The following is a 23,661-nucleotide window of genomic DNA, read 5'->3' on the forward strand; positions in this document are numbered from 1 at the left end:
TATTTTGCGTGGGTGACCTGGTCAGCAGGACAGACTTCAGCCAACTTTAGAGTAAATCCACAACTACTATTGCTTGATATTGTCTAGGAGGGAGCAACATGGCTGCCATGGAATGACGTGACATCATTATGTTTTTTTTATTGAAACCTCAATGGCCAAGTTCTCTGTGTAAGGCTTTAGTCCCTCCCCCTTTTAGAATGTATTGTTATATTATCCACTGGCTTGGCTGTCTGAGTGATTGTTTGCCCTCTCTCTGGTGCAGCATTGAGTCTGGCTCGTCCGACAGCCCCCCGATCATGAAGAGACCCACCCCGTCCCCTACCAAGTCCATGGACCCAGGAGAAGGTGGGTGATGGCCCTAGACACACACACACACACACACACAGCTCAGCATACGCTTGGAATCCCTTGAGGTGAAACTGCAACGTCCGTTTGCAATATTACAAATAAATGACTTCAAACAATGAACGCTGTTGTTTTTTTCTCTGACATCATTGTATTTCATTGCATGTGCGATTGAACAGCAGAGTATGTACTACGATTACTTTTACCGTGACGCTGGACGCTCATGTCCTTTTGGATAAGCTCAACAAAACAATAACAAATACGCCTGGGGCAACCAGTGGCACAGTTTCACCTATCATCGGATTTAGGCTTTAAATGACTCTTTCTCTCAGACTATGTTCCACACCATATATACAATATAAAACAGAACAATTACAACAGAGTTTATCATGGAACACAATATGTTCCTGTTACTCTACCCATTTAGATGAAATCCTGTGTAAAACACAACTAAAAAAGTCTATAAACAGACCCTGTTGCTCAGATGTTGTGTTTTCCCAGAATACATAGCCATGTACACCTACGAGAGCAATGAGCAGGGCGACCTGACCTTCCAGCAGGGCGACGTCATCGTGGTCACCAAGAAGGAGGGCGACTGGTGGACGGGCGTGGTCTCAGGCAAGACGGGGGTATTCCCTTCCAACTACGTCAAACCCAAGGACTCTGAGGTAACTTCTAGAAAACAGTCTTTGTGTGGCGATTCGTAAGCTCTGCGATGCAGTCCTGTTTGTCTGATCAGCTCTCCCAGTAAAACCAAAGTGCTCTCCTTTAAAAAATAAATACAAATATTTTCGTTTTCTTTTTTAGGTTTCAGACAGCTAAAACAACAGTAGGACAGTAAAATGATTTTGCCGTGTTAATACATACACATATATAAATATACTTTATACGCGTTCCAAAGCGCTCTCCTAACATTAGCGAACGTTCACGGTGAACATAAAACAAATGGAGTATGTTAGTTGGCCAGCGTTAGCTAACGTTTCACCAACTGTGTGCCTTGTTTAACTCCCAGTAAAACCAGAGCTCTCGGTCTTCCCTCTAGGGACTGGGACCCGCAGGGAAGACTGGAAGCCTGGGGAAGAAGCCCGAGATAGCCCAGGTCATCGCCCCGTACACGGCCACGGGGGCCGAGCAGCTCACCCTGGCACCAGGCCAGCTCATCCTCATCAGGAAGAAGAACCCGGGGGGCTGGTGGGAAGGGGAGCTGCAGGTTGGAGGACCATCTCTCAACACTACTCACCACAAACCAACAACACTTTCTTGAAATATCGTAGTAGATGTTTAAATACTAAGTTGTATTAATACGTGGACTTAGATGTGCCAATAATTGTCTTAATATATAGTACTAATATACAAGGTGATATGGTAATTTATACGTAGACAGTGATGTAGAAATTACAATACAGTAATGTAGATTCATTGTCATCCACACATTTGCTTTAAAAACAAGTAAAAGGGACTGTTTCTAACTGTTAAAATTCTTGCTCTGCCCCTGTGGCCTCTCATACTCACAAGTCCTCTCATTGGTCCAGGCCCGGGGAAAGAAGCGGCAGATTGGCTGGTTCCCGGCCAACTACGTGAAGCTCCTGAGCCCCAGCACCAGTAAGACCACGCCCACAGAACCCACACCCCCCAAGCTGCCAATGCCCAGTGCAGGTAGGGGCCAGGAGCAGGGATCTGACGGGGGCCCGCCAGGGCTTTGGGGCCCCTCCTTGACTCAACATATGACGGGTACTAACACGGTGCAGACATTCTCTGTGTACTTTCATGTTATAGTAGCGTCCTTGATAATAACATTCTTTCATGTTAAAATAACATTCTTTACAAGAACATTCTGTCATATTATTAGTAACAGAGGCCTGTGTTGTGCAGTGGGCCTAATAGTAGTGTTTTAATGTCCTGTCCAGGAGTAAACCCCTAGCCCCCTACACCCCTAGTCTCCTGTGTGGATCTGAGGGGATTGGATAGGTATAATTAATTTGGTAGCAGCTCTACCTTGCCCTCTGATAAGCTATACGTAGAATTGTCTCCATAGTGGCCTATATAATACCCATTCCAATCCTCTCAGATCCTAAACACAAGTTTTTGGGGGGTTTGGTCGACATTGCCGACTGATTTGATCTACAAATTGCCTTTTTTGCTTCATTAATATCGAATAATTATTAGATCAATCAGTCGGTAACAATTTACCCACAAAGTATCACAGATTTGATCAAACACCGCCTTTTGTCCCTTTTCTCGTGGACGGGGCCCAAGTCTCTTGTGTTGTATGACTAACCCTTCACTTGTATCTGTATGTGTGTATCCAGCAGTGTGTCAGGTGATTGGCATGTACGACTACATGGCGCAGAATGATGACGAACTGCCCTTTGGGAAGGGCCAGATCATCAATGTGCTGAGCAGGGAAGACCCTGATTGGTGGAAAGGCGAGCTGAACGGTTCCGTGGGCCTCTTCCCCTCCAACTACGTCAAAATGACCACCGACACAGACCCCAGCCAACAATGTGAGTGCACACACTACTACTAAAGTCTACCTCTCTGTCACACCCAGCAGTTTGAGTACATACTGAACCCTTTCTCACACACACACACACACACACACGGTCAGTCACACACACACACAGTCACACACACAGTCACAGTCACATACACACACTCACAACCCAGCACGGGTCATAACGAGTACTATGACTACATTCCTTCCTCTCTCTTCCACAAACTCACACACCAATACGGGTGATAACGAGTACTGTGATTACATTCCTTCCTCTCTCTTACACATACACTGATGTGGACTCCTGCTTTGTATAGACGTGATCTTTCTTGTATCCTCTCACTCTCTTCGAAACCTAATTCATTTCAACTAAAACCCCTGGAAACCTCTGGAATCTAATCAAATGGGACAGTGTTTGACAAGGGTACAATCTGTAGTCAACTGATCATACTGATACCTATGGGCCCCCTCTTTGAAGACCTTTCAGATCATGTACCATCCTCAGTTGAATAGAGATGTGTGTCTGTATGTACAGTCCCTCCTCACTAACATCTCCCTCAATGTCCTGTAGACGCCCCCTCCTCCCCCACATCCCTCATGCATATACTGTACCATGGTTAGACTCCACCTCATCTGTTATGCTGCACGCTGTGTGTCGTCTCGTGAACTCGTCCGCCACCGACGTCCATTTAGTTCTGCACGCTCGTGTATTTGCATATTTTTCTTTCTTTTGTTGTTGTCTTGTTGGTTTGTTTCCGTTTTTGGTTTGCGTTTTTTGCTTATGTGCTGTGTTCTCCTCCTCTTTCTAGGACTCATATGTTGCCCATTCCCACTCAGCCTTGAAAGTCCTCAAAGAGACCCACTATCCCCTAAACACTGCCCCCGTGGGATGATGGGAGATGCAGCCACCCCGATCATGTGACTGCCACATGATTACCACCTGGCCTTGTGGGCTAGAAGAGTCAAGCTGCAGAGAGCAGGCCGCATATTCGAACTGTTAGGCGCATTCGCCAAAATTGCCAAGCAGCTTCCTTATCCTACACCGTTTTATTCTTTTAAACAATTTACTTAAACAAATTAAACATTTATTATTAATCGAAACATTTCAATGTTTTTTTTAGGAAATTGAAAAAAAGAACTACTTGGAAGTGATCATATGAATGGGAGACTGGATAGTGGGTCCTTTTGTGGCTTTCTGTGAACTCTGATTCTTTTGGTAGATTTAGACATTCTGCTTTTATCATTCTGCTTTTTTTTTATCAGCGCACCACGGATTTGGTCTATTTATTTAAAAAATAAATTACTAATGAGTCAAATGGCTTCCTTTTGACGTTAAACTTCTCCCTCCCCTCCTTTACTAACCCCTCCCCCATCCAACCCACAGCTCCACAGAAAGACCCACTATTCATGACACACAGCATCAGACGGGCCCCACCAAACAACCGGGGCCTGGCCCGAAAGACAACCCCAAGCCCCTTCCCCCTACAGTTTGCAGATCTGAAGGAAACGGGATCGGTTGTAACCACATTGCTTACGTTTTACAGATCTGCACAAACCGAAGGGTTATATGGGAATGGGTGGTGGGTTGGTTGTCCGACTGAGCCCGGGATTGGTTCATCATGAGCACCCTGTCTAATGGGCTAGTCTAGGGGTTCAAAGGTCACCGAAACACACATGGGTCACGTTATAGGATGGAGGGAGAGCTTATTACATTTACTGTAGCTTACATCCAGACCACCCCTGCCCCAAAGCCAGCTCATACAGTGGACAGAGAAGCTGTCTGTCAAACCTATGGGCGGGACTGAACCTGTCCATTTATCCACTCGCATCTAGCTGTGTTTTTTTATGTTCATACTAAACGTTCTTTGGGCGAGTCTTGTTGTTTGGAGGTGCTGGGGTGTTTACTTTGTGCTGTGGCGTTTTGTGAAACGGGGTTATGATCGACGCAAACCAAATAATGCACAGCCACCAAGTGGAGTGGGGATGGTACACTCACAGTATGCACAGGCTTGTAATTGTGTGATTTGAATGGCACACCCCAAGTAAGTAAGGATGTTATATCCTCAGCAAGTCAATTATTGTCTCCTCAGAACTATGTATTATTCAGAGTATATGGGGTGTTTTGTATTCATGAGTTGGTTTATGTGTTTTCTCCTAGATTTATGTCTATTGAAGTGTAATTTCTACACAAGTTGAACAACTCTAAATCCCCAGTCACTATACCATGACAGTCTATTTTTTATAAATGAATGCAATTATAATGCATAGTGTTTTAAATATATATGGTTATGTTGTATTGTATTTTTCCCCTTCCCTCCTGAAGTTATTTTTTACCGGTTTATGCAATTGCCATTCGTAAAACTCAGAAGCAACATGTCCATTTAGTTTGACCTTTTCCGCAGTTATTTTGTCAAGAAAATCCTATTGAAAAGAACTGTGATTCAGCTGAATATGAACATACTAAATATGAAATGAATAGCCTCCCGATAATAGCTTTTTAACAATGTTTACATATGAAAACTAAGATAAAACTAAGACTATGGTATTTTTTATTTGTAGTCCTTGTAACAGAGTGGAATGCCTAGTTCTAGGGCTATATAGCTATGGCCTTAACCTATTATTATTATTATTATTATTATTATCATCAAACAAAAGGAAAAGTACTGGTACCATATCAATCTTGTTTGCTTTTGTCACAACAGTATTGTCATTTCATTGTTCTTCTAAAACACAAAGATGGAATTCCTGTATGCCGCCTTTTTTTATATATTTTTTAATATAACCGTTTGGTTCCTATTGGTTCCACTATGTGACAGTATTGGTGTTTGCTGCTTTATGATTGGTTTGTTGGACTTTCCCAATGTGTCTTTTTGAGACTCATCCGTTTCAAGGGGGTTTGTACTCCGTTGCTGACTCGGGTTTGAGAAGCACAACAAAAATTCTAACTATTACGGTATATACAATACTCTGACTATAAACTGAATTGCTTCTGGTATGTTATGGAATCAACAACCAAATCCAAAATGTAATCGTTACTCTTGGGTCCTGAAGCATTTGATCAGAAATGAATGTACAAATTGAAAAATGTATACAAACAAGTCGGCTTTCATTTTTTTGTAAGTGTCATGCCGTCTTTAATATAGAAAATGACGTGTATAATGATTAAAAAGCTCAATGGCAACGGTGGACTTGTGTTTTTTATGTATTTACCGATTTTAAAAATCAAAAGGTTTGTTTACTTGAGCAAGAGACCTACCACCATTTCTTTTTATTTCCTTTTATAGATAACTGGAAAAATGTAAATTACTAGGGTCTAAAGAATTATTCTTTCAACTTTTTATTTTTATGTATGATGTTTGGCTGGCTTTTGAGGGGAAGATCCTTTTACCCGACACCTTGTGAATACATTTTTGAAATACTTTTCCAGGGAAGTATTTTGTGGTGTATATTGTTTATTTCAATGACTTGTTCAGGTGTCAGTCTACATGCCTAGAACTCTGAAGACAGAAAGTCCAAAGAGACAGCAATTGGCTTTCTGTGGAAGTTTGTTTGAAAGATGGGTCATTGAGATTGTGTTTCTAATTGACTGTTGGTATTTGAGCTGTTGGTGGGGAGCTGATCGAAGCTGTTGTCCTGTTCCACAGGGTGCGCTGACCTGCACCTGCTGGACATGCTGACCCCCGTTGAGAGGAAGAGACAGGGCTACACGCACGAGCTCATCGTCACCGAGGAGAACTATGTCAATGACCTGCAACTCGTCACCGAGGTAACCATATTTATATATTTAATTGTTTTATTTTTTTTTACCTTTGTTTAACTAGGCAAGTCAGTTATGAACAACTTCTTATTTACAACGATGGCCTATCGGGGAACAGTGGGTTAACTGCCTTGTTCAGGGGCAGAATGACAGATTTGTACCTTTGTCAGCTCTGCGATTCAATCTAGCAACCTTACGGTTACTGGCCCAACACTCTAACCATTAGGCTTCCTGCCGCCCCATATTCAAATGTGTGTGTGTGTGTATATATATTGGTAACATGATCACACATGCAGTCCAAGCATACACACTCTGCCCTTTCTGCATTACATGCAAACGTTTCCGGAATGTTTGTGTTAACATTGCGTCAACGTTTCCTCGCCAGGTCTTTCAGAAGCCTCTGCTGGAGTCGGAGCTGCTGACTGAGAAAGAGGTGGCCATGATCTTCGTCAACTGGAAGGAGCTCATCATGTGTAACATCAAGCTGCTCAAGTACGCTCCCTAGCCACCTCTGGTCCTGTTGTCATAACTATAGTTTAACTAGCTATATGGTGGATAGCAGCTGATTTCCTGTGGGTCTTTATGACTCGTGGCTTAAAGGGGCAATCTGGGATTGGTACATCCATTTGTACACTTTCAAAGTAATTATATTTTGCCATTGATTCTTGTAAACAAACACTGTACAACTTCAGAACTATAGCCAGACTCACCAATCGTCTCATTCTCTTCTGCCCCCTTCCTCCGGTTCCCCATCACTAGGGCTCTGAGGGTTAGGAAGAAGATGTCGGGCGAGCGGATGCCGGTGAAGATGATTGGAGACATTCTGACAGCCCAGCTGCCCCACATGCAGCCCTACATCCGCTTCTGCAGCTGCCAGCTCAACGGGGCCACGCTCATCCAGCAGAAGACCGACGAGGTGCCCGAGTTCAAGGACTTTGTCAAGGTAATGGAGAAAGGTCGTAAAGAACGCGTTGCCTGCGTCACCATCTGAAATGCCACCATATTCCCTATATAGTGCACAACTTTTGACCAGAGCTCTGTTTGACTAATTTGTATCGATATTTTATTGGCCCCTAGTGTCTCGTGCACATTCGGTTTGTTCATGCCTCTTGTTTGGTTGACTGTGAATAGCCTCGACTCCAGCCGTTCTTGGTTTCTTCGCCTGATGTCTGACACCACAAGACTAGACTGTGATATACTAGCGTCAGTGTACTTTCTTATTTGAGGGTAGCCGAGCCACAGCAGTAGGTTGGGACTGTGATTCCTGTGTATATATATTTATATGTGAGTGTTATTAGGTTCTACGCTGATATCTGATACTGATAATATTTCCTCTCCCCTACAGAGACTGGCCATGGACCCAGGTTGTAAGGGAATGCCCCTCTCCAGCTTCCTCCTCAAACCCATGCAAAGGGTGACGCGCTACCCCCTCATCATCAAAAATGTATGTGCACATGTTTTCTCACACCCACTCTTCCCACCATCTGAATAAAGTGTATGTGATTTGAAAAGCCTGACCACAGCCTCCGAAGCTAAGCAGGGTTGGTCCTGGTCGGTCCCTAGATGGGAGACCAGATGCTGCTGGATGTGATGTTGGAGGGCCAGTAGGAGGCACTCTTTCCTCTGTTAACCCCGGTGTCCTAAATTCCCAAGCTGTCCCTCATACCATCAAATCAAAATCAAATCAAATGTATTTGTCACATACACATGGTTAGCAGATGTTAATGCGAGTGTAGCGAAATGCTTGTGCTTCTAGTTCCGACAATGCAGTAATAACCAACAAGTAATCTAGCTAACAATTCCAAAACTACTACCTTATAGACACAAGTGTAAGGGGATAAAGAATATGTACAGCAACAAGTATTCCCCAGGTTGTTGCTGTAAATGAGAATGTGTTCTCAGTAAACCTACCTGGTAAAATAAGGGTTAAATAAATAAAACATTTAACTGATATACACACACACACACACACACACTGAAATTGACTAACTATGTGTGATACGGCTCAGATCCTAGAGAATACTCCGGAGGCTCACCCGGACCATAGCCATCTGAAGCAGGCTCTGGAGAAGGCTGAGGAGCTGTGCTCCCAGGTCAATGAGGGTGTCAGGGAGAAGGAGAACTCTGACCGGCTGGAGTGGATCCAGGCCCACGTCCAGTGTGAGGGGCTGTCTGAGGTAATACACACAGAGACCGACACACAAACACACACACAAATCATTATGAATAAAATAAGGGGAAAAAATCTTAATTGACTCGCCTGGTTAAATAAAGGTCAAATAAAACACAATGAAAAACACAGGAACATGTACACAGGTCAAATACACACACAATTGACTCATTTCCACACCGTGAAAACAGACTCAACTCCCAACTCAATCACCTGGCCTTTTTTCTTTAACGACTTTTAGCAACTCGTGTTCAACTCGGTGACCAACTGCCTGGGCCCGCGCAAGTTCCTGCACAGCGGCAAACTCTACAAGGCCAAGAGCAACAAGGAGCTGTACGGTTTTCTATTCAACGACTTCCTCCTGCTGACTCAGATCATCAAGCCCCTGGGCTTCTCGGGCTGCGACAAGGTGTTCAGTGCCAAGTCCCACCTGCAGTACCGCATGTACAAGACCGTAAGTACTCTCCTCTCCCCAACCTACACATTGTCCGCACCCTATAGGGCAGCAATTCTCAACTTGTGGGTCGTGACCCAAATTTGGATCGTATGAGGTTTTGAGTGGGTCATGGGTGTCTGATTTGCCATACAAATCCAGTAGTATGGCTGTTTTTGTGGCATGTTCAAGACCAGGGCTACATCCCAATTATCTCTCCTTCCTGTACATTTGTTCACTTCTCTTCACTGATTCGAAAGGAAATTACCTGTATAAGAAATATTGTGGAAATCCCCTCGAGCCCAAACCTGCACCAATCCCGTGCTTTTAGATTTATGGGATGTAGTAAACGAGTGCGCACTTCAGGAACGAGACGAGATATTATTGCGATGCACCCCAGGAGTTCTGAACTTGTTGTGACCTTTAACCCCCGCCACAGCCCATCTTCCTGAACGAGGTGTTGGTGAAGCTGCCAACAGATCCCTCGGGAGATGAGCCCATCTTCCACATCTCCCACATCGACAGGGTCTACACCATCCGGGCAGAGAGCATCAACGAGAGGTACGCACACAGACGAATGCATGCAGTCACAGACACACACACACACACACACACACATTGCCACGGCTTTCTTTTGACCTTGTTGTGATGACTCATGCAGGACTGCTTGGGTGCAGAAGATCAAGGCAGCTTCGGAGCTCTTCATCGAGACAGAGAAGAAGAAGAGGGAGAAGGCTTACCTGGGTATAACAGTCTGTCTCTCTGCTCCTCTGTAGGCCCACTGTGTCTGGGAGGGACAGCTTTGTCACCTACCCTTCCAGACCATGGTCTCAAAAGCACTGTTGGTAACACTTTATATGAGTGTCTTTTTTTTAAGCATCTTTGGGTTTCATAAAAGCCCTATATAAGTACTTTGTATTATTACCCCCTTGTAACTTTGTAACCTTGTATTTATGCTAGTAACATTTTATGAAAATGTTGCTACATAGTAGTGTGGGAATTGTGGAGTTGAGCGATTTCTGTGTTATACTTGAGGAATAGTGACTACTTATTCCACTTTTAACAAAAACGGCTTAATTTCACTAAGAAGCAAAGAACGAGCTAACAACGATTTTGGTTTTGAATGTATGTACAGTGTTAGTACACAGTTATAAGACCAACTTCATGTAAAGTGTTACCAAACTATCTCTCATGACCACTGAGTGTTTTCATGCTGGCTTTGTCTCCTCTGACTTTGCCGCGTGTTTGTCTCAGACCATTACGTTTAGGTCTGACCATTACGTTTGTGTCTGTCTCGATGCAGTTCGCTCACAGAGGGCCACGGGCATCGGCCGGCTGATGGTAAACATTGTGGAGGGCATCGAGCTGAAGCCCTGCCGCTCCCACGGTAAGTCCCTAGAGATGACCCCCTGCCACACACAGACCGGAGGTTGATCTCAACACTTGATCTGTGTGTCTCTGACACGAGAGAGTGACACACACCACCTTTTAATACATGTGTCGATTGCTGTTCAGTACACTGGGAGAAGAATGATAGTGTTAACAGTACATGCAGGGGTTCAAATAGTATTTTGAGCCTGCCTGCAGTGCCAGATGGGTGGTGTTTGCCCTTTCGGGACTATTCCATTGGTTCCATTTCACCAAGCCAGCTTAATCGAGCACAAGTATGTGGAAGATCTAATCTCTCTAGGCCAACATCCAATGAGATTGCAGAGCGCCAAATTCAAATACAGAAATACTCATTATAAAAATTCTGAAAACAAAACATATTTTACATAGGTTTAAAGATTAACTTCTTGTGAATCCAACCACGGTGTCAGATTTAAAAAATGCTTTACGGCGAAAGCATACCTTTCGATTATTTGAGAACATAGCCCAGCAGACAAATCATTACAAACAGTAACCAGCCAAGCAGAAGAGTTACACAAGTCAGAAATAGAGATAAAATGAATCCCTTACCTTTGATGATCTTCATATGGTTGCACTCAGAAGGCATTCATTTACTCAATAAATGTTCCTTTTGTTCGATAAAGTCTCTTTATATCCAAAAACCTCCGTTTTGTTCGCATTTTCTTCAGTAATCCACAGGCTCAAACGCAGTCAAAACAGGCAGACAAAAAATCACAATTGTATCCGTAAAGTTCATAGAAACATGTGAAACGATGTTTATATTCAATCCTCAGGTTGTTTTTAGCCTAAATAATTGATAATATTTCAACCGGACAATAACGTTGTCAATATAAAAGGTAAACAAGAAAGGCACTCTCTCAGTCGCGCACATGAAAAAACTAACTCATTCAGACTGCTCTTACTCCCTAATTATTTCATTCAGACTGCTCTTACTCCCTAATTTTTCAGAATACAAGCCTGAAACCATTTCTAAAGACTGTTGACATCTAGTGGAAGGCATAGGAACTGCAAATTGAGTCCTAAGTCAATGGATACTGTAATGGCATTGAATAGAAAACTACACACAAAAAAGAAAACTACTTCCTGAATGGGTTTTTCTCAGGTATTCGCCTGCCAAATCAGTTCTGTTATACTCACAGACACTATTTTAACACTTTTGGAAACTTTAGAGTGTTTTCTATCCAAATCTATCAGTTATATGCATATCATATCTTCTGGGCCCGAGTAGCAGGCCATTTAATTTGGGCATGCTTTTCATCCAAAATTCCGAATGCTGCCCTCTACCCTAGAGAAGTTAAAATAATATTTTGAGGAGGAATACCCATATTGGTCTATTCTAAACGTCTATACAACTGTGCCAATCTGTTATTGGGTTGTAAAATTCTGGTAACTTGACAAAGTTTTTTTCCAGAAATCCCAGTTTGAGGGTTTAGGAATCAGGAGGGAATCCTCCAACTTGGAATTCTTCAACCAGGATTTCTTTCAAACCAGTGGATCTGGGGAAAGTGAGTGGAATTTCCCAACCCTAAGGTGTGATCTCTTCTCAGGTAAGAGCAACCCGTACTGCGAGGTGACGATGGGTTCCCAGTGCCACATCACCAAGACCCTGCAGGACACGCTCAACCCCAAGTGGAACTCCAACTGTCAGTTCTTCATCAAGGACCTGGAACAGGACGTGCTGTGTGTCACCGTGTTTGAGAGAGACCAATTCTCTCCTGACGGTGAGGCTGCGGGCACACACACACACACACACACACAAACAGCTTTTTATTGACCCGGCCTTTTTGATTCAGTGTGCTGTCTTGCGATATATTCTATCACAATATTTGGTGTGACAACCTTGTATTGAACCCTCATTACTTGTCTGTCTTGTCTGTCTGTAGATTTCCTAGGCAGGACAGAGATCCGTCTGGCAGACATTAAGAAGGACCAGGGCTCCAAAGGGCCCATCACCAAGAGGCTGCTGCTCCACGAGGTGCCCACAGGAGAGATTGTCGTACGACTGGACCTGCAGCTCTTCGAGGAGCCCTAGCCCATCCCAGTTCATCCCAGCCCTGCTCAGCTCAGCCTAACCCAGCCTAGCCTAACACCCATATACTGTACACCCCCCCCCCCCAAACCCCGTTATCCCTGCCCGAAGACTCACCAAGCTCTAGTGACAATCCCCAATGGCCCAGCCCCACACTCCTGTGTGTGTGTGTGACTGTGAATGAATGTCTGCAGAAGGGTTTTAATTATGGTGTGGGTTTTTTTCTCCTCTTTATGATTTGTATCATTATGGTGTATATATGATATCATGATTCCACTATTATTTGATTGAACAAAATTATGAAGCATTCCACAGCTAATCTAAAATCTCAAAGGCCGTCTTATAACGCAATGAACCTTTGAAACATGATATACTGTGGAGAAATGTTTGAACAACACATATGATCATTGCTTATGCACTGTATGTCTTAAAGAGCCCACCCTGTGGCATTAACACCTGGGGTGTGTTCATTAGTCAACAAGCGGAAGAAAACGGACAAACCGGGCGAGACTCCCTTGTCCAATAATAAACGTTAATTTTCTTTTCACGTTGCAAAACGTTTTAAAACGCCTTCCGTTGTGTGGCCAAATGAACACCACCCAGGTGACCACACTTGTTGTGCCATCCCTGTGACAACATACGGCAACCTCCCATATAACCTTTGACACTGTGTTCATGTTTATAAACATACGGCTATTATGTCATTGCAGGTCAGACCATTTCAAAAGCTTGTCTGAAGCCCATCTAATAAACAACCCCTGGTTGTTTTAGCTGGAACTTCTTCCCTTGTGTTTCTTTCATTCAAACGTGACCCAGGTTTCGAGTTATTTGTTCGTTTCTGTGTACGTCTGTTTGAGACCAGGGTACAAAAGCAGGTGCAGTACATAAGTGAATGTGAGGAGGAGAGCTATACTTTGTGATATACCTTCAAAGGTTTGGTGAGACACTTTGGAAAAATGTGTTAGGGAATTAAAGAGCTGTGTTGTGTTCGTATACTACAGTATGCTGAGACTGAATATGAAGCTATCAGTAATCTTTACACTGTACCTTTATATGGTCCACATATTGAGCGTTGTGTTTTAGATTGGAAATTCAAATGAAAGGCCAGACGAAATGTTTGGGTGTATTTGAAACATTACAGAAGTACTGTACGAAAGTACACGCTATCAAATTGGCTTAGCCCAAAATATATTGTTGTACGGTTTGAGGGAAATTGAAGAGCAGATTTCCTGTTTTCTAAATGATGTGTAAATGAGTGCCGATTTCTAGTTACATTTGCAGCGTAGGCCAAGATGATGGAGTACCAATGTACTACAAATCATTCGTTTTTTGATGGTTAGAAGAATCATACGGTGATGTCAGGAATGTTTTTGTACTTGTTCCGAAAAATTCAGTTATTTTCAACGCATTCATATCTTCACGTTTTGTATGTATATTTTAGTTGTTTTTAATTACATTTTTTCGTACGGCAAAAAAGCACCATTTAATATAGAGTGCTATATTTATGTGTTGGAAAGCCATTTTGTAGGTGTTTTGGAGACTGCGGTCAGGCTTTGTTATGATGGACATATTCCGCCAATGCTGTAACTGTTTGTGAAGAGGAGGCATTTCAGGTTCATTCAATTTGGGTCTCAAATGAATATATTTCCTTTGCAAGAGAACAGGAATGATTTTTTTGTTTTTGTTTTGTGTGGCACTGTGTTCAGTTGAACAACACTGTATTACATATTTATTGACGTTAAGAAAGACCATTCGGACAAAAGGGAAATATCAGCCTCCAGGTTGCTGCAATATGCAATCTACTCCGAGGTATGAGACCATTTGAATCTTTCACAGGGTCTTATCTGTTCTTTTGTTCTTTATGACGACCCTCCCATTATCTTGGGTTCCGCGTTCGAAAGGAGATGTACAAGGATATCCGAAGGCAGCAGAGACGACTGACTTCAGTCTGTTAATGTTAGCATAGTTTGTCTAATGTTAGTTTAATGTATGTTGTTGTTACCAGCTATGTGTCCGTGTAGATAATGTACAAATACTAGTGAAATTCCACTGCCGTGTTAGTGAGAGTGGTCAAGGAGAACAGCGTTTGCAGAGCCTGTGTTCCTTATGTGTATGTCTAGGAGGGAGTGAGTAACATTAACTTACTATTCTCGAGTGCTTTTGGGTTTGTGCTGGGTCTCTGTTCAAGTTGGAGGACTTAGATTATGACTAGTCATTTCCCTATAGCGTGCGACCTGTACCTCCACTCTTTCCCGGTTACCCCACAGTAGTGCCCTTTTAATGTTCACTCTAAAACCAGTGATGGTCTCTCTTCTTTTTAATGAGCAAAGTCTTAACTGATAAAGTACAGTATGTGAATATGTTGAAATATTTGAAAGGAGTATAAGTAATATATTACAACAACTACCGTAGAATAATGTTGATGACAATGTATTGTTATCAAGGTATGAGAAGTGTATTGTCTTAAATGTTGAAAATAAAATTTGATTGGACCAATGAGTTTGATGTATGTTTGGTTGTTAGCCTTAATTTACAAACCTTGTAAGTACTTATTTCATACAAAATATACTTAAATGTTTTGGAGTTTACCGCCATATATGACTTTTCCATGAAATGGGTCTCATGGATGGCGTTCACTTCAGTCAGTGCCTGAAAGGTTTGTACATTGAACGTATCATTCATGTTAAAGCAGTAACCTTGATGATTTGAAGGGGCTGGTGATTCAGCATGGGCGCAATTTTGTTACGCAAGGAACGTTTGGGGCAACAGAACATCGCTGGATTTGGCGGAGTTTGACGTTGAAATAGCAATATGTATTGTTTTTGTGTCGAACTTGCATATATACGTCACATTGAAACTGAGAATGTCTTGATGTGTGACATTTTGGTCATTTCGTTCTTTGAGGTAAGAGGGTGGAACTAAATTTGTTTTCACATTTGTTTCCGTTTAGATGGCATTCTGTGATTGCTCATTCAAGGTAGTAATGAAAACAAATATCAAATCAAAATCAAATTCAATTTTATTTGTCACCTACACATGGTTAGCAGATGTTAATGCGAGTGTAGCGAAAATGCTTGTGCTTCTAGTTCCGACAATGCAGTAATAACCAACGATTAATCTAACCTAACAATTTCACAACAACTACCTTATACACACAAGTGTAAAGGGATGAAGAATATGTACATAGAAATATATGAAGGAGTGATGGTACAGAACGGCATAGGCAAGATGCAGTAGATGGTATAGTACAGTATATACATATGAGATGAGTAATGTAGGGTATGTAAACATTAAGTGGCATAAAGTGGCTAGTGATACATTTTTACATCAATTTTTCCATTATTAAAGTGGTTGGAGTTGAGTCAGTATGTTGGCAGCAGCCACTCAATGTTAGTGGTGGTTATTTAACAGTCTGATGGCCTTGAGATAGAAGCTGTTTTTCAGTCTCTCGGTCCCTGCTTTGATGCACCTGTACTGACCTCGCCTTCTGGATGATAGCGGGGTGAACAGACAGTGGCTTGGGTGGTTGTTGTCCTTGATGATCTTTATCGCCTTCCTGTGATATCGGGTGGTGTAGGTGTCCTGGAGGGCAGGTAGTTTGCCCCCGGTGATGCGTTGTGCAGACCTCACTACCCTCTGGAGAGCCTTACAGTTGTGGGCGGAGCAGTTGCCGTACCAGGCGGTGATACAGCCCGACAGGATGCTCTCGATTGTGCATCTGTAGAAGTTTGTGAGTGCTTTTGATGACAAGCCAAATTTCTTCAGCCTCCTGAGGTTGAAGAGGCGCTGCTGCGCCTTCTTCACAATGCTGTCTGTGTGGGTGGACCAATTCAGTTTGTCTGCGATGTGTACGCCAAGGAACCTAAAACTTACTACCCTCTCCACTATTGTCCTGTCGATGTGGATAGGAGGGTGCTCCCTCTGCTGTTTCCTGAAGTCCACGATCATCTCCTGTTTTGTTGACGTTGAGTGTGAGGTTATTTTCCTGACACCACACTCCGAGGGCCCTCACCTCCTCCCTGTAGGCCGTCTCGTCGTTGTTGGTAATCAAGCTTACCACTGTAGTGTCGTCTGCAAACTTGATGATTGAGTTGGAGGCGTGCATGGCCACGCAGTCGTGGGTGAACAGGGAGTACAGGAGAGGGCTCAGAACGCACCCTTGTGAGGCCCCAGTGTTGAGGATCAGCGGGTTGGAGATGTTGTTCCCTACCCTCACCACCTGGGGGCGGCCCGTCAGGAAGTCCAGTACCCAGTTGCACAGGGCGGGGTCGAGATCCAGGGTCTCGAGCTTGATGACGAGTTTGGAGGGTACTGTGGTGTTAAATGCTGAGCTGTAGTCGATGAACAGCATTCTCACATAGGTATTCCTCTTGTCCAGATGGGATATGGCAGTGTGCAGTGTGGTTGCGATTGCATCGTCTGTGGACCTATTGGAGCGGTAAGCAAATTGGAGTGGGTCTAGTGTGTCAGGTAGGGTGGAGGTGATATGGTCCTTGACTAGTCTCTCAAAGCACTTCATGATGACGGAAGTGAGTGCTACGGGGCTCAGTTACCTTTGCTCTCTTGGGAACAGGAACAATGGTGGCCCTCTTGAAGCATGTGGGGACAGCAGACTGGGATAGGGATTGATTGAATACGTCCGTAAACACACCAGCCAGCTTGTCTGCGCTTGCTCTGAGGACGCGGCTGGGGATGCCTTCTGGGCCTGCAGCCTTGCGAGGGTTAACACGTTCAAATGTTTTACTCACGTCGGCTGCAGTGAAGGAGAGTCCGCAGGTTTTGGTATTGTTTGAAATGTTCTCCGTTTATTACCAAGTACTTCACCATATTTCAGCGCGAGTCAGTTTGGCTTGATGTCTAACTTGCAACAGTCGTTAGCCTAGTAGTCTCTTTGAGTGGGTCTAATTTTGGATGCTGATTGGTTAAAGTTCCACAAGTTACCACCGGCTGAAGCTATGACGTTGCAATTCCTATTTACTATGTTCCATCTCACCTCCAATCCAATCTCATCAGCCCAGCCAGACAATTTATGAACTTTGATATCCACTGTGAAAACCATCTAGACATTATCTCCCATTTATTTTAGACTAGCAATTGGGTTTTCAATAGCGGAAACTTTTATGAACCTTACTGTCTGTCTCTGACATTTGCAACATTGTTTCAATATTGAAACTTTGTCTCTGGTCTCAAACGCCCATGCCAATATATCCTCCAAATACTGTCTTCTTGGGCATTATTACTTCATTCAGAATCATGCAGCAGCAACTGCTGTTGATAATGGCTATCTACACTGAACAAAATATATAAAAGCAACATTTTCTTTTTACTTTAATTGACATAAAATATTTATTATTTACTCTAATTTTATTTGTCATAACATAACCGATTGGCTCAAATGCATTAAGAAGGAAAGAAATGACAGAAATTAACTTTTAACAAGGCACACCTGTTCATTGAAATGCATTCCAGGTGACTACTTCATGAAGCTGGTTGAGAGAATGCTAAGAGTGTGCAAAGCTGTCATCAAGACAAAGGGTAGCTACTTTGAAGAATCTCAAATATAAAATATATGTTGATTTGTTTAACACTATTTTGGTTACTACATGATTCCATGTGTTATTTCATAGTTTTGATGTCTTCACTATTATTCTGCAATGTAGAAAATAGTTTAAAAATATATATTTAAAAAACTTGAATGAGTAGGTGTGTCCAAACTTATGACTGGTACTGTATATATTTTTTCCACACACAAAAAAAATCCCCTTAAAACTGAAATATCAGAATTGGATAAGTCTCCAGCCCCCTGAGTTAATACCCGGTGGAAGCACTTTTGGCAGCAATTACAGCTGTGAGTCTGTTGTAGGCCTGTCCCCGACCCAAATAAATATTGGTCGACCATAAGTCATCTGTTCTTTCTACCAATCAATTGATGGATATTTTTAAATGTGTATTTTTCCATATATAGACACACCCTATGTGTTTTAATAAAATTAACTACATTTGAAGTCGGAAGTTTACATACACTTAGGTTGGGGTCATTAAAACTTGTTTTTCAACCACTCCACAAATTTGTTGTAAACAAACTATAGTTTTGGCAAGTCGGTTAGGATATCTACTTTGTGCATGACACAAGTCGTTTTTCCAACAATTGTTTACAAACCGATTATTTCACTGTATCACAATTCCAGTCGGTCAGAAGTTTACATACATTAAGCTGACTGGGCCTTTAAACAGCTTGGAAAATTCCAGAAAATGATGTCATGCATTTAGAAGCTTCTGATAGGCTAATTGACATAATTTGAGTCAATTGGGGGTGTACTTGTGGATGTATTTCAAGGCCTACCTTCAAAGTCAGTGGCTCTTTGCTTGACATCATGGGAATATCAAAAGAAATCAGCCAAGACCTCAGAAAACAAATTGTAGACCTCCACAAGTCTGGTTCATCCTTGGGAGCAATTTCCAAACGCATGAAGGTACCACGTTCATCTGTACAAACAATAGTATGCAAGTATAAACACCATGGGACCATGCAGCTGTCATACGTTCTGTCTCCTAGAGATCAAATCAAATCAAATTTATTTATATAGCCCTTCGTACATCAGCTGATATCTCAAAGTGCTGTACAGAAACCCAGCCTAAAACCCCAAACAGCAAGCAATGCAGGTGTAGAAGCACGGTGGCTAGGAAAAACTCCCTAGAAAGGCCAAAACCTAGGAAGAAACCTAGAGAGGAACCAGGCTATGTGGGGTGGCCAGTCCTCTTCTGGCTGTGCCGGGTGGAGATTATAACAGAACATGGCCAAGATGTTCAAATGTTCATAAATGACCAGCATGGTCGAATAATAATAAGGCAGAACAGTTGAAACTGGAGCAGCAGCACAGTCAGGTGGAAGTTGAAACTGGAGCAGCAGCATGGCCAGGTGGACTGGGGACAGCAAGGAGTCATCATGTCAGGTAGTCCTGGGGCATGGTCCTAGGGCTCAGGTCAGCAGCATCCAGGTGAGGGGACAGAGTCAAAGAATGGTCCTAGGGCTCAGGTCCTCCGAAGGAAAGAAAGAGAAGGAGAGAATTAGAGAACGCACACTTAGATTCACACAGGACACCGAATAGGACAGGAGAAGTACTCCAGATATAACAAACTGACCCCAGCCCCCCGACACATAAACTACTGCAGCATAAATACTGGAGGCTGAGATGAACGTACTGTGGTGAGAAAAGTGCAAATCAATCCCAGAACAAGAGCAAAGGACCTTGTGAAGATGCTGGAGGAAACAGGTACAAACATTTCTATATCCACAGTAAAACGAGTCCTATACCGACATAACCTGAAAGCCCGCTCCGCGAGGAAGAAACCACTGCTCCAAAACCACCATAAAAAAGCCAGACTACGGTTTGCAACTGCACATGGGGACAAAGATTGTACTTTTGGTCTGATGAAACAAAAATAGAACTGTTTGACAATAATGACCATCGTTATGTTTGGAGGAAAAAGGGGGAGACTTGCAAGCCGAAAGAAGCACAGGGGTGGCAGCATCATGTTGTGGGGGTGCTTTGCTGCAGGAGGGACTGGTGAACTTCACAACATAGGTGGCATCTTGAGGGAGGAAAATGATGTGGATATATTGAAGCAACATCCCAAGACATCAGTTAAAGTTAAGGCTTGGTCGCAAATGGGTCTCCAAATGGACATTGACCCTAAGCATACTTCCAAAGTTGTGGCAAAATGGCTTCAGGACAACAAAGGCAAGGTATTGGAGTGCCCATCACAAAGCCCTGACCTCAATCCTATAGAATATTTGTGGGCAGAACTGAAATAGCGTGTGAGAGCAAGGAGACCTACAAACCTGACTCACTTACACCAGCTCTGTCAGGAGGAATGGGCCAAAATTCACCCAACTTATTGTGGGAAGCTTGTGGAAGGCTACCCAAAACGTTTGACCCAAGATAAACAATTTAAAGGCAATGTTACCAAATACGAATTGAGTGTATGTAAACTTCTGACCCACTGGGAATGTGATGAAAGAAATAAAAGCTTAAATAAATCATTCTCTCAACTATTATTCTGACATTTCACATTCTTAAAATAAAGTGGTGATCCTAACTGACCTAAGACAGGGCATTTTTACTAGGATTAAATGTGAAAAACAGGAATTGTGAAAAACAGGAATTGTGAAAAATTACATGTATTTGGTTAAGGTGTATGTAAACTTCCGACTTCAACTGTATAGCATTGAGCTTGTCTAATGCTTTAAGTTTACAGTTTGATGAAATAAGACAAATGCCTCAAGACGGCACAAGATCTAGATAACCACAAGACAAAAACCTTAACCTGACCCAACTATTCTCGTCCCACCCGTGTTGGCTTTTGCAGATTCTGGAGAGAGAAGTACATCTGGGCGCATGGTCAATCCATGCAGTCAATCCATGCGGCGATATGGCCTCAGCAGAAGTCAGGGCATTCATATTTCTTGCAGATCAGTACAGAGCTGTTATGAAGTGAGTTTTGTATTTATACAGGATGTACCGCCCCCACCTACCGTCAACCAATCATGTGAAAGCGGATCTATACAGAGCCCTCCACATTGTTAGAAAATTTGCAAAGCGTATGGCGATGCAGTACGGAGCTCTATTTGGCCTTCGCATGCCTCTGGATGCTCCACGATTGCATCACACCCAGTCTATATGGAGCCTCCAACCACATTAGTCCCTGACAATGAGAAAAATCCCCATAACATGATGCTGCTACCACCATGCTTCACAGTAGGGATGGTGTTCTTTGGGTGAAGTGCTATGTTAAATCAGTTTTACCTCATTTCTATCAGCATGTTAAATGAGCAACCAGAGGAAAAAAATGTATAGACCACCTTTACTCAACACATAGAGACGTGTACAAAGCTCTCCCTCACCCTCCATTTGGCAAATCTGACAATAATTCTATCCTCCTGATTTCTGCTTACAAGCACAAATGAAAGCATAAAGCACCCATGACTCGGTCTATAAAAAAGTGGTCAGACGAAGCAGATGCTAAACTACAGGACTGCTTTTCTAGCACAGACTGGAATATGGAAACATTTGCACTGAGCTAAAGGGTAGAGCTGCCGCTTCAAGGAGCGGGACTCTAACCCGGAAGCTTATAAGAAATCCCGCTATGCCCTCTGACGAACCATCAAACAGGCAAAGCATCAGTATAGGACTAAGATCAAATGTTACTACTCAGGCTCCGACGCTCGTCGGATGTGGCAGGGTTTGCAAACTATTACAGACTACAAAGGGAAGCACAGCCAAGAGCTGCCCAGTGACACGAGCCTACCAGATGAGCTAAATAACTTCTATGCTCACTTCGAGGCAAGTAACACTGAAACATGCATGTGAGCATCAGCTGTTCCGGACGACTGTGTGATCACGCTCTCTGCAGCCGATGTGAGTAAGACCTTCAAACAGGTTACCAGGATGAGTACTGAGAGCATGTGGTGACCAACTGGCAAGTGTCTTCACTATATATATTTACCAAAAATATATGGGGGATTGGAAATTATGCAGACAATTACATTGATGGAAGCAACAATTTATCCGCAATATTAAAACTGATCCAGGAAAGAAAGTGTCTTCACTGACATTTTCAACATCTCCCTGTCTGAGTCTGTAATACCAACATGTTTCAAGCAGACCACCATAGTCCCTGTGCCCAAGAACACTAAGGTAACCTGCCTAAATGACTACCGACCCGTAGCACTCACGTCTGTAGCCATGAAATGCTATGAAAGGCTGGTCATGGCTCAAATCAACATCATTATCCCAGAAACCCTAGACCCACTACAATTTGCATTTCGCCCAAACAGATCCATAGTTGATGCCATCTCTATTGCACTCCCAGCTGGACAAAAGGAACACCTACGTGAGAATGCTATTCATTGACTACAGCTCAGCGTTCAACACCAGAGTGCCCTCAAAGCTCATCACTGAGCTAAGGACCCTGGGACTAAACACCTCCCTCTGCAACTGGATCCTGGACTTCCTGACGTGCCTCCCCCAGGTGGTAAGGGTAGGTATCAACACATCCACCATGCTGATCCTCAACACCCCTTCAGGGGTGTGTGCTCAGCCCCCTCCTGTACTCCATGTTCACTCATGACTCCATGGCCAGGCACGACTCCAACACCCTCATTAGGTTTGCTGATGACACAACAGTGGTAGGCCTGATCACCGAAAACGATGAGACAGCCTATAGGGAGGAGGTCTAAGACCTGACCATGTGGTGCCAGGACAACAACCTCTCCCTCAACGTGATCAAGACATATGAGATGATTGTGGACTACAGGAAAAGGAGGACCGAGCAAGTGCTCATTCTCATCGACGGGGCTGTAGTGGAGCAGGTTGAGAGCTTCAAGTTCCTTGGCGTCCACATCACCAACAAACTAACCTGGTCCAAGCACACCAAGACAGTCGCGAAGAGGGCATGACAAAACCTATTCCCCCTCAGGAGACTGAAATGATTTGGCATGGGTCCTCGGATCCTCAACAGGTTTTACAGCTGCACCATCGAGAGCATCCTGACGGGTTGCATCACTGCCTGTTATGGCAACTGCATGGCCTCTGAGCACAAGGCACTACACAAGATAGTACGTACGGCCCAGTACATCACTGGGGTCAAGCTTCCTGCCATCCAGCACCTCTATACCAGGCGGTGTCAGATTGCCAAGACTCCAGCCACCCTAGTCATAGATGTCCTCTCTGCTATCGCACGGCAAGCGGTACCGGAGCGCCAAGTCTAGGTCCATGAGGCTCCTAAATAGCTTCTACCCGCCGAACAATAAGACTCCTGAACAACTAATCAAATGGCTACCCAAACTATTTGCATAGCCTAGCCCCCCCCCCCCCCCCCGGAACATTGATGCTACTTCCTGTTATTATATTTGCATAGTCACTTCAATAACTCTACCTTCATGTACATATTACCTATATTACCTCGACTAACCGGTGTCCCCGCACATTGACCCTGTATCGGTACCCCCTGTATATAGCCC

General features: G+C 43.4%; 1 protein-coding gene across 1 annotated transcript in view; it reads left to right on the top strand.

Moving 5' to 3' along the window:
- Nucleotides 1-15,137, top strand: part of LOC115134218 (intersectin-1-like) — a 71,172-nt gene extending 56,035 nt beyond the window's left edge. The window contains 16 exon segments of the mRNA XM_065025856.1: nt 263-345; nt 847-1,013; nt 1,388-1,555; nt 1,878-2,076; nt 2,655-2,849; nt 6,484-6,605; nt 6,982-7,088; nt 7,356-7,539; nt 7,942-8,040; nt 8,606-8,773; nt 9,008-9,220; nt 9,639-9,760; nt 9,861-9,943; nt 10,503-10,586; nt 12,157-12,330; nt 12,493-15,137. Of these exon segments, the coding sequence (XP_064881928.1) occupies nt 263-345; nt 847-1,013; nt 1,388-1,555; nt 1,878-2,076; nt 2,655-2,849; nt 6,484-6,605; nt 6,982-7,088; nt 7,356-7,539; nt 7,942-8,040; nt 8,606-8,773; nt 9,008-9,220; nt 9,639-9,760; nt 9,861-9,943; nt 10,503-10,586; nt 12,157-12,330; nt 12,493-12,641 (2,317 nt within the window). The 3' untranslated portion in view covers nt 12,642-15,137.
- Nucleotides 15,138-23,661: the final 8,524 nt, after the last annotated feature.

The sequence above is a fragment of the Oncorhynchus nerka genome, linkage group LG2 (assembly GCF_034236695.1).
Source record: "Oncorhynchus nerka isolate Pitt River linkage group LG2, Oner_Uvic_2.0, whole genome shotgun sequence".
Classification (NCBI taxonomy): domain Eukaryota; kingdom Metazoa; phylum Chordata; class Actinopteri; order Salmoniformes; family Salmonidae; genus Oncorhynchus; species Oncorhynchus nerka.